The sequence below is a fragment of the Mirounga angustirostris genome, unplaced genomic scaffold (genome assembly GCF_029215605.1).
Source record: "Mirounga angustirostris isolate CCGP_5_RB_7025 unplaced genomic scaffold, mMirAng1.0.hap1 SCAF_5, whole genome shotgun sequence".
Classification (NCBI taxonomy): domain Eukaryota; kingdom Metazoa; phylum Chordata; class Mammalia; order Carnivora; family Phocidae; genus Mirounga; species Mirounga angustirostris.
The window spans coordinates 25,166,863-25,183,470 of NW_026991713.1; the positions used below are offsets into that span (position 1 = coordinate 25,166,863).

Below are 16,608 nucleotides of genomic sequence, written 5' to 3' on the forward strand. Positions count from 1 at the left end.
CAAAACCATAAAATACTTAAAAATAAATTTAACAAAAAAGGAACAGGATCTACCTGAAAATAAATCAGAGTAAGTGGGAAAACAAACTATGACAATGGGTAAGACAATGTGACACACCTGTCAATTTTCTGAAACCAATACATAAATTCTGATCAGAATTCTAAAGAAAGCATTTTTCTGTGGGTATGTGTGTTAAGACTATGTGACCGAGAATAGCTAAGTATAAAAAAGAACTGCGCTTGGTGCGTGTGGCAGAGAAAGACTTGCCTTATCAAACTATCAATATATATTATAAAGTTGCTGATAATCAGATCCAAATAGTACTAGCATAGGAATACACAAGTAGATCAGTAGAATAATAGAAATTGGTTGATTATGAAAATATAGTTCCATTATATGAGAATATAGTATATGGCAAAGGTGGGCATTCAATTCAGTAGAATGAATTATTTAATAAACAATTCTAGCACAACTGGCTATCCATTTGAAAGAAAATAAAATTAGCACTCCCAATCCTATACAAAAAAAATTCCAGACTAACTAAAGATGTAATAAAACACAGAGTAAGAGTTTGAAAAAAAATCTAAGAGACTGCTAGGAACCCAGAAATATAAAACATAGACATACACTGTATACAAAATTTTAAAACTTTTGGAAGAACAAAAGAACAAAGTCAACAATCAAAAAGTGCTCAAAATCATTAGCAGTTTGGGAATCATAAGCTAAAGTATTAATATATTCTTTGATTCAGCAACTCCACTCCTGGAAAACTATCCCATAATAAAACTGCCATAACATAAGGAGATAATACACACACACGTGTGTGTGTGTGTGTGTATATATATATATATATAAAATATATATGTATATGTATATTCATAGAAATGTTCATTACAGAATGGTTTGTAATATGGCAAAACAGACAAAATGAAGGCTCATCAATTAGAAAACAGTGGAATAATGTATGGCATATTCACACTATGGAATATTATGAAGCCATTCAAAAGAATAACTGCTATTCTGACTGACTTGGAGGGCCTTCCAAGAGATAGTCCTGAAGGAGAAAAGGTGAGGAAAGTGTGCCTAGGATTCCATTTTGGAAAACAAGACCAAGAGTCCCATTACATAAACAGACACAAGATGTACACAAATATGAGTGTATAAAAATATGGAAGGCTCCTGCTAGGTGGTTACATGGGTCTGGAAGGAAGGGAAGGAAGAGGAAACAAGCAAAATAAATAAATAAATAAATAAAATATTGTATTTAAAAATAAATGTGATTATATGTACTATGAAAATTTAAGTTAATTAATGTGAAATTACTTGTCTGTGACATTTCAAAAATAGATGCTTTAAGAGAGGGATAGTGACTGATGAATTCAAATTCAAAGAAAACATGCTCATGACATAAAATTTCAGAACTTTATACTTATTCTCTGAAAGTACGGGGAATGAAGGAGGGGGATTAAAATATAACATCATGTTCTTTCCTAAAGTTTAAAGAAAAACAATGATGTCTACAAATCAATGAAACAAGGCTACAGTAGAAGCTTTCTTAACCAACTATTGCAACCACTGGATTAACTGATGCTCTTGAGTCTCTCTGTAAAATATACTAACCAATGCCCATTGTATGCTGAATATGACGGGCTGACAGGTTCCTGTTCTGAATAATAATAACAGCAGCAGCTAACACTTAATGCTTACCATGTGTCTGTTACTCTCCTAAGTGCTTTACATATATTATTCCTCACAACCCTATGAAGTGCTCATTTTATAGATGAAGAAATGAAAGCAAAGACATGATAAATTACTTGCCCAAGTCACAAAGCTAATAAGTGTTCAAGTGAATCCCAGCTTCCGTGTTCTTAACCAGTCAGCATAATGCCACTGAGTGTCTGCTGACCAGCTGAAATGTATCCTTTCAGAATCAGGTGATTTGTCTTCCAACAATCAGGTGATTTGTCTGCAAACCAGTGTAAGTCATCTGTACTTGTTAGTATAATTATGTAATTTAGTTATATAGTACATAAAAAGAATTTTTCCAATGAAACTGACTACTCAGAAAAGTCTCAATAAAGGCAAGTCATCAAAAAATATTTCTGTCAAATTAAGTGTAGGTAAGAACTGCAAATGGTTTCAGGAAAAAAATGTAAACATCCAGGTATCAGCCCTCAGATTAATTAGCTTTTATTCTTCACGGAAGCTCAAAATGGATTACATTTATAGACAATGCATTATGGATATAGATTATGGGAAGAAAAAAGTGGAGTACAATACAAATCCATGTTCAAATACTGAGACTGATGAAAAACAAATGTTTAAGTTAATTTTTATCAATAAAGATTTTTATGTTTTGTGATCCCCACTTTAACATGCTTTTTTGATTAACTGAACTATTACTGGTCCCAATCATTTTGGATAAGAGGGCTTCTACTGTATTTTCTGTAACAAATTCACAAGCTTTTATTAAGGTAGTGGAGCCAAGTTCTGAGAAAAATCAAATCCGCTTTATTGCTAAGCTACAACTTTCAAAGTCAAACTGGAAGTTATTTTATGATTCTTACCCATCTTGTGTGGGTGGGTACTCGCATTCTTGTCCTTTGGGAAATACACCGTTAGGATACAGGTCACATATTGGAACTGAGGGAGGGTCTGTTTGAACTTTTGCTGTGAGATACAAATAAAGCATTAACTTCTGTAGTTAAAAATAAAATTAAGCAGTTATCATTACAGTTTTTCTCAGTTCCTAATGGTTGTTATATGTCCTAATTTTAAGGAACCTCCTTGCTATCACAGCCTTGTAGTTAAAAACAGAAGATATTTCACCATGCTGGCCACCTCCTCTCCAATTTACTGTTGCTTGGAACAGAAATATTCAACTCCTCAGAATTCTATTATGTATTTAAACAGTATATGCCTTGGCAGAAAGCACATTTCTAATATTTTTGTCTTTATTTACTATACCAGAAATGGAACAGCATATAGAGGCTGGTTTTCACAAATAAAAATCAAAGAGGCAACAAGAAAGTATGAAAGAAACCCTATAGCAATGAGGTAAAAATATAAAGCTATTATGTATTAATAAAATAAGTGAAAAACTTATTTCAAGGGTATATTAGGTATAAAAGTTAAGAGTATACACACCCAGTGCTAAAAGAATTTAGGTAGCCATTTACAAATTTCCAGATACTTTTAAAAAGTTATAGTCCTTAGCATACGTTTTAAGGACATTATTTCCCAAACTATATTCTAAAAGACACCAGTGTTCCAAGATGATTTTTAAAAATATCTGGAGATTTGTCTTCTAAAATTTTTTTTAAGTATATAAGAACTAGTTATAGAATTCTTATTATATGAAGAACTGCCTTTTAGTAATGAACGCTATTTCCAAAAAATGCCAGAAAGTGGAGTGTATTAATTTATGCAGCAATATAGGACATTCGATACATATCTGCAGCATTTCAACTACTGAGGTGAAATATGTGGTTTCCTTTTGATTATAACGTGGTCTTATGGATTTGTGTGTCTTTAATTTTAACACCTATTTTGCTCTCTTTGTTCTGCAATGGGGGAAAAAAAAGAACTATATAAATAAAAGTATAACCATTTATTGAGCCAAATCATTTATCTATGGAACCATGTTTTGGTTCCTTCTTTTAATTCAAACACTCAGTATCTTATGAGTATCAAACATTTTTCTGTCTTTACATAATGTTTAAAAGTGTTCTATGGGCAAATCAACTTGGGAAACACTGTTTTAAGGTTCTTCCTAAGAGGGAACATTAGAATTTAAAATCAAAAAAGATCTTAGAGGTCATCTAATTTTGCTTTACACAAATTTTACTTTTCATTTCTACTGATTCCTTCCTATGATGAGAAACCACTTTAAAGGATATGGTTCTTAACACTTTCACCCTTATTTGCCAACCTTGAATTTGTCAGTGTTCCTTTTAAGGTGGTATTAGAATTGACTTGTAATAATAGTCCAAATAAGGTATAATTAGTTTAAGACTATACTACTGATTCTAAAAATCCTAAGCTATTAAATAGTTACAACTCCCTGCTTTTTGACTTACATTATACTAGCATTTAAAATCCTTAGATCCTATCACCCTGTATTAACATATATGTCTACTAAATTTCAGCTTGTTAATACTAGCCTATTTCTCAGTTTTCCTGATCTTTTGAAATCTTGAGTTTTATCAACCGAAGTATTATCGTGTCACCCTCAGCTTTATCTCATCTACAATTCTGATAAAGATGCCTTTTATATTGTCCATAAATTATTAAGACAAAATAAAAGACTCAAAAGATTAGAGAAAAATTTTGTAATTAAAATATGAGAGCTGAAGTCTAGCCTTAATCACTTATTAACTGTGACTTGGACAAATGGCTAGATGTGCCAAACCTCAGTTTCCTCATCTACAAAATGAAGAACCAGATGAAATCTTGGATAACCTTTGAAAATTATAATGTACTATGTCCAAGTTATTATCTAAAACTATGCATAATTATAACAATCTGTACGGCAGTTACCATTAACTATCACTTATAATTCTCTCACTTTATAGATGAGGAAAATGAGGGCAGTGAACGGTCCATAATTACATTATTTGGCTTATTCCAGAAGTGATTTACGACAGTCTACAAGGGTATCTAAAATACACAAATAAGAGACAGTAAATTAGAGAACAAAAATCAAAACATGGAAAGAACATAAAATAGAACCTGAAATACTGCCAATACAAAACCAGTTTGGGCTCTAAGCCCTCTAGTAGCCAATATAAAAAAAAAAAAAAAAGGCTAGATTATTTGCATTGGTCACGTTTATGAGATAAGCATATAAAGTACTCAGGAAAAGCACAATTATTCTTGATACCAAGACCAGACAAAAGACTGTCTCTTGAGAGTACTCATAAAGAAATATAATGAACAGTAAGTTCAACAACATCCTCAGAGGAAGCACAATAAAAGATGATGGCATCACACTAAAACATCTGTCAGTGGAAGAATTTTACCAAGGACAAATACAAAATAGTCCCTTAACATTCCTCCCTGCTTATCTACCTTCATTAGGGAGTAATTTAAGAGTATTGGGAGAAATAGTTCTCTCTCAAGCCATTCTCGGGTAACACCATGTCTCGAGGACATTTCTAACAATTTTTGAATGGAAGGAATATGACATCACAATCCCTGGAAGATTCCTAGAACACAGGTAACCTGTGCTCATTAAATACAGACTATGCTAGGGACAGAACTGACATCCTATGACTAGAAGGATCTAAAAATAGATGCCTGAATAGAAAAAAAAGGCTATCCCATCCTCATCTGGAGACACATCAGGAAAATTGCTGGTAGAGCCAAAAGCTTTCTTAAAAAATATTTAAGAATATTTCTCTTAACATAGAGATAAAAATGAACCAAGCCTCCACTATTCCGATTCATAAAATTTTAGCCTGAAAGATTTAAAGGAAGGTATAACCAGATACTCGGTGGTCCCTACAGCCCAAAGGGCATCCAAGATTGGAACTTGCTCTGATTCTCAACCCAACCTTTATTCCCCAATACTATACAATCTCCCCCTGGTCTCCCTAATAGAATTTCAGGTCGCTGAAGAGGTTTGGTTTGCCATTTATAGAAACAAAACAAAAGCAGGATCATATTTTAAGTAAATATGAAATAGTACAATGTTATTAATAAAATTTAACCATATGCACAGATTTTAAATAAGGGTACTCCTCATTAAATATTTATCAAGAATCTCGTAATTTCAAAGCTGGCAGGTGAACTGCAAACTATGTTTATCCTGTTACGCACAGTGGTACCACTTTACTCATCCCTGACAGAACTGTTACTTGTATTATTCAAGTTTTAAATTACAAATTCATTCCTAAATTGCAGTAAAATGCAACCAACTTATTATTAACATCCCTTAGCTCAATAATAAGTAAAGAAAATACCAACAGATTGTTAAATGAAAAAACAGTTGTAGGTTTCACTAAATTCCACCTCTAGTAAGCCTAAATTTATCTCACGCAACTTCAAACATACTCTTCAAACCTGCTGGTTAATAAACACTTTTTGTCAAGTAAGATCAACTTAAGACACTAACGTCCTCTCTTCTTCTTCTTCTTTTTCTTCTTCTTTCCAGTTGCTCCATCTCCATCCCCATCTCCATCTAGGAAAAGGGCATTTCAAGTACATATTTATTTAAACCTCATAAGCAGAGGAACAAAGCAAGCACAAGCAGACAAGTACACACACACACACACACAAAGCATCTTAAATAGGATATAATAAAACTGACCCAATATTCTTAGAAAAGAATTCTGAATATTGCTAATGTATCAGAATTTGACTTGTGTAAACAAAAGCACTAAGGAAACTTTACTTTGACTTACTCTAATAAAAGAATTGTTGAATAAGATATTCTTAAGAATAAAAAATGTGTTACCACTTTTTCAGAAGCTAGGAAAAAGAACTAGTGTTAGTTTAATACCAATAATAATGACTGTGTGACTTTACCTAAAATAATACTAGTTTGCTTACGTATGCTTTGTGGTTCAACACTTGCATTTCATGATCTCATGTGATCCTCAAAGCAATTTTATGAGGTAAAACAAGGAATGTTTAAGGGACATGCCCAAGAAAATCCCAACTAGTAAATGGCAGAACCAGACCAAGAATATGTTGCCTGATTACTAATCAGGGAGGAGTATTTGGGGTGTCATATTTTAAAATATCTTTTCCTGCATAGTTATTATTAGAGAAGAAGAGTTCTCCTTCTGGATCAAATTATATGCAAAAATCAGAGGGCATATATGCTTTTCCTAGGTTCACAGTTCTCAGATTCTCAAAAGAACCTGATGCCCAAAAATGGGGATTAAGAACTGTTTCAAAAAATAGTTTGCAAGGGGCACCTGGGTGACTCAGTCGGTTAAGTGTCCAACTCTTGATCTCAGCTCAGGTCTTGATCTCAGGGTCATAAGTTCAAGCCAAAGTTGACAAAAGAGTACCCAAAATAGCCAGTATCTGCCTGTCACTTTTTTTTAAAAGAGATTCTATTTATTTATTTGAGCAAGAGACAGAGAGAGCATGAGTGAGGTGAGGGGTAGAGGGTGAAGGACAAGCAAACTCCCCGCTGAGCCCATGGAGCCAGACGTGGGGATCGATCCCAGGACCCTGAGACCATGACCTGAGCCGAAGTCAGATGCTTAGGTGACTAAGCCACCCAGGCACCCCTGCCTGTCAGTTTTTATAACAATCTTTTATGAAGTCCATACCATACTCTTGAACTTGGAGAAAAGATAAAGAATGCTATTATGGCCAAGACTAAATAAATAGTGACTTAAAACATTTTTTAAAAAAGGATAAAAAATAGACTGAAGGGTCTGAATTTCTAAAAACACTGCTCAATAAATTTCAACAATCATGAAGCACACCAACCTACCCACAAATCACACTGCTATGAAATAGGGATGAATAGGAAGCTGTGGCAGACAATTAGAAGTTGACAGTTTAATAGTATGTTCACCATACAGTCTTTTAAATGTTTCACATAGTGGCAGTAACTCATGGCTAGCATCAGTAATTTTAGATCATGAAATCCACACCCATAAAACAATGTCAAATGACTGCTTACATTTTCTAATCAAAGAGCTCCTCCCTTTTTACTCCCAGATTGATAAGCAGGAGCCATAAAAGAAATCTTCTCACCACTATATTCTAATTATCACACCAAATTACAACCTTTTTTAATTTTTACAAAATGATTAGGGGCTTACAATGACCCCTACTTGTCTGTGAGCTCCTTAAAGATTACATACCATTTCCTAAATTAAGACACAGGACTAAGCATGTGATAAATATTCACTCTATTCAACAAATGAATATTCTTTTAGTTTATTTTATCCTACTTTTTTTCACCTAAATGAGAAACAGGAAACAGTAGTTGAGCAAAGAGGGAGGTAACATGGGGCGCCTGGGTGGCTCAGTCATTAAGCGTCTGCCTTCGGCTCAGGTCATGATCCCAGGGTCCTGGGATTGAGCCCTGCATCAGGCTCGCTGCTCGGCGGGAAGCCTGCTTCTCCCTCTCCCACTCCCCCTGCTTGTGTTCCCTCTCTCGCTGTGTCTCTGTCAAATAAATAAATAAAATCTTAAAAAAAAAAAAAAAAAAAAGAGGGAGGTAACATGATATAGGGCTTTAATGGACTGAATGATAGGAAACTGCCAATATTTGATAATTTTTTACTTACGAAATTGCAATTTTTTTTATTATTATTTTTTTGAGAGCAAGAGGAAGGAAGAAAGGGAGGGAGGGAGGGAGAAAGAGAGAGGGAGAGAGAGAATCCCAAACAAGCTCCACATTCAGCACAGAGCCCAACACGGGGCTTGATCTCACAACCCTGAGATCATTTCCTGAGCCAAAAATCAAGAGTCAGACACTCAACCCACTGTGCTACCCAGGCACCCCTCATTTTTTTTTTTTAAGATTTTCATTTTTATTTTTAAGTAACCTCTGCACCCAATGTGGGGCTTGAACTCACAACCCTGATATCAAGAGTTGCATGCTCTATCAATTGAGCCAGCCAGATGCCCACAAAATTGCAATTTATGTTCAGTCTTATGAATTGGGTACAGGAAACACAGGAACACAGTGGAAACACACAAATATGACTGACTTACTCATTATTGGTTTCTAGATTCAAAAGCCCAAAACACAACTTTCAATTTCCTCATGTGTCATATAATCTAATTCACATATTCTGCACTACAATTTTAATAGTAACCTTCATTCATTCAATCAATGTTGCTGAGTTCTTAAGTGACAGGTAATAGGGGCAGAATAGCAAACAGTCTTTACTCTGGAAGAACATTCAATGCCTAGCATACTGCTACATACACTAGATCCAACCTAAAACAAATGCTTCAGGATGTATAACCAGTTTTAGGGGCACCTGGGTGGCTCAGTCGGTTAAGCGTCTGCCTTCGGCTCAGGTCATGATCCCAGGGTCCTGGGACTGAGCCCCACATAGGGCTCCCTGCTCGGCAGGCAGTCTGCTTCTCCCTCTCCCTCTGCGCCCCTGCCCTGCCCTTGTGCACAGGAGCACAAGCGCTCTCTCTAAAATAAGTAAATAAAATCTTGAAAGAAATTTATAACAAGTTTTATTTACTTATTTTCTTAAGATTTTATTTGTCAGAGAGAGAGAGAACACAAGCAGGGAGAGCAGCAGGCAGAGGCAGAAGCAGACTCCCCATTGAGCAGGGAGCCCGATGCGGACTCCACTCCAGGACCCTAGTCATGACCTGAGCCAAAGGCAGTTGCTTAACCAACTGAGCCACCCAGGCGCCCCTAACCAGTTTCAAATACATACTAAAAATCCTGCCAGCTGTGTGACCTTGGGCAAATTATTTAGCCTCTCTCTCCCACGGTCTCTTCATCTTTTAAATGAGAGAAAATGAAGCTCTTCCTTTGATACTCAATCATCCTTCTGAGGCTAGTTACTTTATCCAGTGTTCAAGGTCTGTATTCAGTATAGGATAATAGCTGCTGTTTATTGAACTCTTGTGCAAGTTAGTAGTAAAGCCTGGATCCAAATACAAACTATATATGCTTATACTCCCATGCATTATACCGTGCCACAATTTATGTTTTTATAAGTCTTTCTTTCACAGCATCCCAGGATATTCTTAACAGGCAGAGGCTGTTCGTATCTATTTCTGTATTAGCCCTATATCCAAATCAAGTAATATTTGCTGAATGAAAATTGGACATCTATATGCAAGAAAAAAAAGGAATCTCAGTTCTTACCTTGCACTATATACAAAAATTAACTCTAAATGGATATATAAAACTTCTTGAAGAGAATATAAGAAAAAATCTTCATGACCCTACAGACAGCAAAGAAATCTCCTTTGCTGTCAGACAGCAATTATTTAACTTTTTGGATAACACGCAAAAAACATGACCCATGAAGAAATAAAATAAATGGAACTTCATCAAAATTAAAATCTTTTCTGCTGCAAACAATACCAGCATGAAAGAAAATATTGGTAAAACATATATCAGATAAAGAACTTATATCAAGAATAAAGAACCACTACAACTCAGTATGACCACAAATAGCCCAACTGAAAAATGGACAAAAGATATGAACAAACATTTCACCAAAGAAATATAAAAGGCAAAAACATGAAAAGATGTTCAACATCATCAGTCATTAGGGAAATGCAAATTAAAACCACAATGACATCCCACTGCACACCTGTTAGAAAAGCTAATTTAAAAATTAACAATACCAAGTGCTTAAGAGATACAAAGGACCTGGAACTCTCAACCAGTGCTGACGGGAAAGCAAAATGATACAGCTACTCTGAAAAACAGTTTGATAGTTTCTTGTAAGATTAAACATACACTTCCCATATGACCAGCAACACTACTCCTAGGTACTCACCCAGGAGAAATGAAAACTTATGCCCACACAAAGACTTGTATGCAAATGTTGTTTTTATTCATAACACAAAAACTAGAAACAACCTGAATATCCATCAACTACTAAATAGGTAAACAAATTTGGAATACTACTCAGCAATAAAATGTAATCAATTACTGATACATATGCAGCTGGATGACTCTCAAAAGTATCACGCTAAGGCAAATAAGCCAAAAAAAGCTGCACACTATAATAATTCCATTTATATGATATTGTAGAAAAAGCTACGTAACAGAAAATATATCAATGGCTGTGTGGGATCAGGGTGTGGAGCAAGAGAATGGACTACAAAAGGGTAAAAGGGAACTTTTTTGTGGAGATGGAAATGTTAAATGAAAATGGTTTTTATCCTGGTTGTGGTTACACAAATGCACATGTTCATCAACTCACCAAACTATATACTTATAAAGGGTGAATATATAGAATGTACAATATCATGAGTAAACCTAATATAAACGATGGACTTGGCATAATAATGATGTGTCAATGTAGGTTCATCCATTGTCACAAATGCACCACTCCAGTGGGGGATGTTGATTATGGGAGAGGCTATGCATGTGTGGTGGTAGGGACTATATGGGAAATCTCTATACCTTCTGCTTAATTTTGCTGTGAACCTAAGTAAAACTGTTCTAAGACATAAAGTCTGTTTTTGAAAATAGTGAATATAGTCCTGGGCAATCTATACATTAATAAATTTGACTTAAAACTTTATCAAATTACTTCTAGCACAATGCTAAATGCCCACAGGATTAACTTTTCATACTCCAGTTTCAAATTAAACACATCTAAAATTAACTCAATACCTTCTTCTTTGCTACACTCCCTCCCCCAATCTCTTAACCCACTCTCCCTCTCTACTTCACAATTTCAGTGAACAGCACCAATATTCTGTCACAAAATTCAAATCACTAGGGTCTACCTATGCCTCTCCTTCCTTCTCCCCTGATTTAAAGTCTTTTAAGTCCTTTGAATTCTGCTTCCACAACCACTATTCCATTAGATCCTTCCCTTCCATCCTCATTTAAGCCCACCTATTTAAAGATATTTATTTGAGAGAGAGAGAGAGAGCTTGCAGGCATGCACGGGGGTGGAGGGGGATAGGGGAAGCAAAGCCTGACATGGGGCTCAATCTCAGGACTCTAAGATCATTACCTGAGCTGAAATCAAGAGTTGGAAGCTCAACCAAGCCACCCAGGTGCCCCCCACCAATTTAAATAATCATTACCACATACTTGGGCTGTTAAGTGCCCTCCAAAATGATCTCCAAGCTTTTCCTGAATGTTTCCTCTTTTCTAACAACCCTGCATATATATGAGGACTAAATTATATTTTATAACAGTCTTCTCTCTTTTTAACATTTTCTTTTTTAAGTAAACTCTATGCCTAATGTGAGGTTTGAATTCCTGACCCCGAGATCAAGAGTCATACGCTCTACCAACTGAGCTAGCCAGGCACCCCTACAACTTTCTTTTAAAAATGCTCCAAGGTTCCTTCAACAAATCATATCATATGGCCAGTATGCACTATTCACTACACTTGGAATACATTCTCGGCATTGTCCTACCCCAAAGTGGTCTCTTCTGTTTGGTTTTATTCCAGTCCCATTCCTTCCAAAGAGCCTTCCTTCAGCACTCAGCCCGCAATTCCACCTCCAAATTTCAATAAACTTTATTGCAGGTACTGGTATATCTTTTTTTTTTTAAGATTTTTATTTGTCAGAGAGAGAGAGAGCACAAGCAGGGGGAGCAGCAGGAGAGGTAGAAGCAGGCTCCTCACTGAGCAAGGAGCCTGATGTGGGACTTGATCCCAGAACCCTGGGATCATGACCTGATCGAAGGCAGACGCTTAACGACTGCGCCACCCAGGTGTCCCGGTACTGGTGTATCTTTTCCTCCCTTTGTTTTGTCCCTCTACCCCACCACCAGTTTTCCTTTAGAACAAAGATTCTGAAATACTAACCTTCCATCTTCTCAAAGAACTCTCATAACAGATTAGTATGTACTGATTGATACTGATTTTTGATGGAAATTAGGAAAATAACTCAATTGGAGAAAACCAACAGTCCTACAATCATCTTTAAAACATTGATGATTTCCAATCTGACAAATTTTCTCCTTCAATGTCAAGAGATTCATACAACTTCATAGAAGAGCAATGGAACAAAGAACACTCTTCAAGATTAAAACTGTTATACTCTACACAGTAGGTCCACAGCAATCTATTATATAAGCTTGAGTTTACAAGCCCCTTTCTTGCTAAGAGCTCAAAATATGTTCATAATTTGAAGCACAAACCAAGGTAAAATGGACAAAATGTTTGCTTAAGGAAAAGCTAACTATTCTCTTGAACCCTGGCACTTTTTCCACCAAATTTTGACTCTAAGCTCCTTGAGGGCAGAGCGCTTATGTTTCTAAAGGAGAAACAACTACTCTGCATTATCCTAACATGACAAAGTACAGCAGGTATTTTTTGCTAAGGACTAGAAGACACAAGCCCAAGTTGGCAGTGGTTAAGGAAGAGCAGTAGGCTGCAATAGTAGACAATTGAGAATGGGAAAGCCCATCACCCCTTCTACCAAAAGGGACTATAGAATAGCAAATATTCCCTCCACTGTCTTACTGACAGCATCAATTTCCAGAATTTCAAGATTTACTATCTTTAAGAAATCTTATAGGACCAACATACTACAAGCAGCTAGGGTCAGGGAATAGAGTAAGACTCTGTTATATAGAAGGACTCCAATATACTCCTTGAGAATAGAAGGAGCTTTTGTACAGAGTAAAAGGAACAGACTTCAAATCAGGTTCTCGGTTTGAAACTTTGGCTCCACTCTACACATACTAGTTGTGTCACATTGGGCAAATGACATAATAACTATCATTTCCTGAGAAGAGCACCTACTTTGCTAGGTTTTGTGACGGTAAAATGAGAATGCATGTGAAAGTATCCTAGGACAGTGCCTTGTATATATTAGTTGTTCAATAAATGTTAAATAAACAGTCCTTCAATTTCTTTTTGTTTTTTTTTTTAAGATTTTATTTATTTGAGAGAGAGTGAGAGAGAGAGAGCACAAGCAGGGGGAGCAGCAGAGGGAGCAGGAGAAGCAGGTTCTCCACTGAGCAGGACGCAGGTGCAATGTGGGGCTAGATCACAGGACTCTGGGATCATGACCCTAGCCAAAGGCAGATGCTTAACCAACTGAGCCACCCAGGTGCCCCAGCAGTCCTTCAATTTCATCTTAATACCCCTCTTGGCATTTTACCAAGTACATTTTTAAAAAGTTGAGATCTGTGTAATTTGAGCGGTCATTCAACCTAACCAACTTTTTAAGAATTGCTAATAAATACCTTTTCGTTTTTATCTGTGACATTGAGGCTTTAATGTTAATTAAAACACCAGAGAACCATAAACTATATGGACAAAGAAGTAGATTTTGTTTAAAGAATGTCATATCTTCTTCCTTTTCCAACCACAAAAATCAAATTTACCATTTACCTTCATCGTCATCATCTCTTTCTTTCTCTTCCAATGCTTGCCTTTCCAATTGTCTTGCTACCTCATCAACTGAGGCTCCTGTTTCTTTATCAGGTTCCTGTTGCCCTGCTGATCAAATATAACATAAATCAAATCTAATAAAGATACTTTCCAACTAGAATATGTTCTAAGGATCCTGGAGAACACACAAGTCCTTTCCTGCCTGATAACTATTTGTGAAACAAAAACAGAAACATTATTATGAACATAACAGAATTTATTTAATGACAAAAATCCCCCACATCTAAGTAGCACTGTTCATTCAACAAAATATCCATTACACCTTCTCTGTGCTAGCAACTAAAGGATAAACAAAAATGTGAGTTGGTCCGTATCCGTAAGTTGTCTCACTTTTAAAGTATTTAACAATTAGACTACTACAACAAACACTTTATTAAACAAACAGGTACTTAAGATAGATAATAAATGCTGAAGGTCTTAGTAAGAGGAGGATTTCAATGGGACATTGGGAACTTCAAGTCTTCATGAGAAATAAGTCATCAAGCTAGGCTGGGTAAAATCAAAATAAATAGGAAAAGATAATTCCATTACTAAAAAACAAAATTCTTGAGCAGCTAAGCACAATACCAGCTTCCCCCTCCACCCAAGTGAATGCAATCTAACTGTAGAAGCAATAGGTGTGTGTAGAAAGAAATAGTATTACCAGTGAGCACATATTGAAGTGATATTCTGGCTACTGTAGAGGATTCATATTGAGAGATACAACCGTTAAAAATGTATTAGGGGCATCTGAAAGGACAAACTGAAGAGTCTGAAAGCCAGGAACAGCCACCAGCCTATGTCCTGGGATTAAATTTTCTCTGAAAGTGTCCCAGCACCCACAACTTTCCCTTTTCAACTCCCATTTAATCAATATTTCAGAAAGATATTAACCCTTTCCAACCTCTCTCAACTTCACCTTCATCACTTACAGCCTCTCCATTTGTCTCTCAATCTTTGTGCGGCTGATTCTAAAAACAGGTACAAACATTGTTTTCCTAAAAGGAAGGACCACGTACAACAAAAAACACTGACTTCTCAAAAATTTAAGTTCCTAACTCATAATGTAATCCAAGTGTAAACTTGCAGCCTTACCAGTGGATTTAGAGAAGTTCCGTTCCAACCCATAAAATATTCTATCCGAACTGCCTGCAAAAAGCGTAATTCAGGCGTAAAAAGCCCTGAAGCTTGACGATGCTATGGCTTTAGGCAGGTGAAAATTCGCAGCACTACCACGTATTCTGCAATTACTACTCAGTGACACGACCGCGTGGGCATACACACATATACACACACCTCGAAAGTGCAGCCGGCAACAAAAATCCCTCTGTAAACCGGGAAGGTGGAGGGAGGTGCGGTCAAGGCACTGAGACTTGCCCACTCCACTCCCATCCTTGAAAATATGTTCCAGGTACCTCCAGCAAAGCGGTGACAGTGTGGGTCAGAACCAGATTTTTGAGGAGGGCAAACCGCGAGGAGGGTGGCAGGGTTGAGCCCTGTGCACAGCTTCGAGTCCGTTGCACGATCTGTGTGGGAGCTCAGTTCCAGCACGTCTAAGGGCTCAGGCCCAGCAACCCCAGAACTACCTCACAAGCTGAGGCACCCTTTTCACCCCACCCCACCCCCAACACCTCCCTAGTGCCACAGAAAGAAAAGCCGCCTCTTCCCGAGACTGGAAATCTGTAGCCTGGTTTTGACACACACCGTCCTGGGAATCAGTCCAGTGCAGTGTTCGAGTCCCCAGTTTCTGTCACCCCCGCCCGGCCTGGGCCCAGCCGTTCGACCCTCCCCGGCGGGGGCTGGGAACACATAAAACTCCTTTACCTGTGGCAGCCCCTTTACTCTTCTTCTTCTTCCGTCTTTTTTTCTTGGCTGCTTCCTCAGCTGTAGAGGCAGCTCCCTCTTCTCTGTCGTCTGGATCCAGGTCGCCATTCAGGTGGCTCCCGGAGGACGCTGCCTCCTCCACGCCCGCCATGTTGCCCGAGAGAGCGCGCGAGAGAGTGAGACAGAGCGGCGAGGGCCCGCTCCTTCTTCACCCACCTACACCAGCGACGCCGGAAGCTGCTCTCGATGGTACGGGCGCAGGGAATGCTGGGATGTCGGAGGACTCGTCTGCGCGGGTCGCGCGCGAAAGGGAGCGGGGCTGCGGTCGGCATGCGCGCAAGGCTGTAGAGTCTGAAGCGCGGCCGGGGCCATGAGTGACTCGTTTTTTGTCCCGCGCCTTGGGCGTTTCCTGGGCAGATATGCTGGCGTTGGGTCAAGTTGAATGCCAGTTATTGCCCTGTGGCCAGGCCCAGCCCGCAAGAGAGAGGGGCGTCTCTGGTGGAGCCGCAAAGTTTTATATTCGCGATAATATGAAGCGTACCGGAAGCGAGGAGAGGGCCCCCAAAATGTGTTCGCTTGTACCCACTCCTTTTTTATGACTCGAAAGGACTGCGTTGTTTTTCACAATTACAGTTCACGGCGAGGCTGTCCAGGCACTTAAGGAGATGAACCTGCAAAAGAGACTTAAGAGGCAGTCAGCACGAGCTTCTTGGTAGAGAAGGCAAGGGAAGACCGCGTCTCAAGACCGAGG

The 16,608-nt window shown here is 37.7% G+C and overlaps 1 protein-coding gene across 2 annotated transcripts in view; it reads right to left on the reverse strand.

Moving 5' to 3' along the window:
• Positions 1-16,191, reverse strand: part of METAP2 (methionyl aminopeptidase 2) — a 30,020-nt gene extending 13,829 nt beyond the window's left edge. Inside the window, exons 1-4 of one of the 2 annotated variants that reach the window (XM_045872825.3) lie at positions 15,858-16,191; positions 13,995-14,102; positions 6,116-6,181; positions 2,568-2,670 (exon numbers count right to left, since the gene is read on the reverse strand). In XM_045872825.3, coding sequence (XP_045728781.1) covers positions 2,568-2,670; positions 6,116-6,181; positions 13,995-14,102; positions 15,858-16,008 — 428 coding nt within the window. In that variant the 5' untranslated portion in view covers positions 16,009-16,191. The remainder of the gene's footprint in view (positions 1-2,567; positions 2,671-6,115; positions 6,182-13,994; positions 14,103-15,857) is intronic. The other variant, XM_045872826.3, reaches the window with a different exon arrangement.
• Positions 16,192-16,608: the final 417 nt, after the last annotated feature.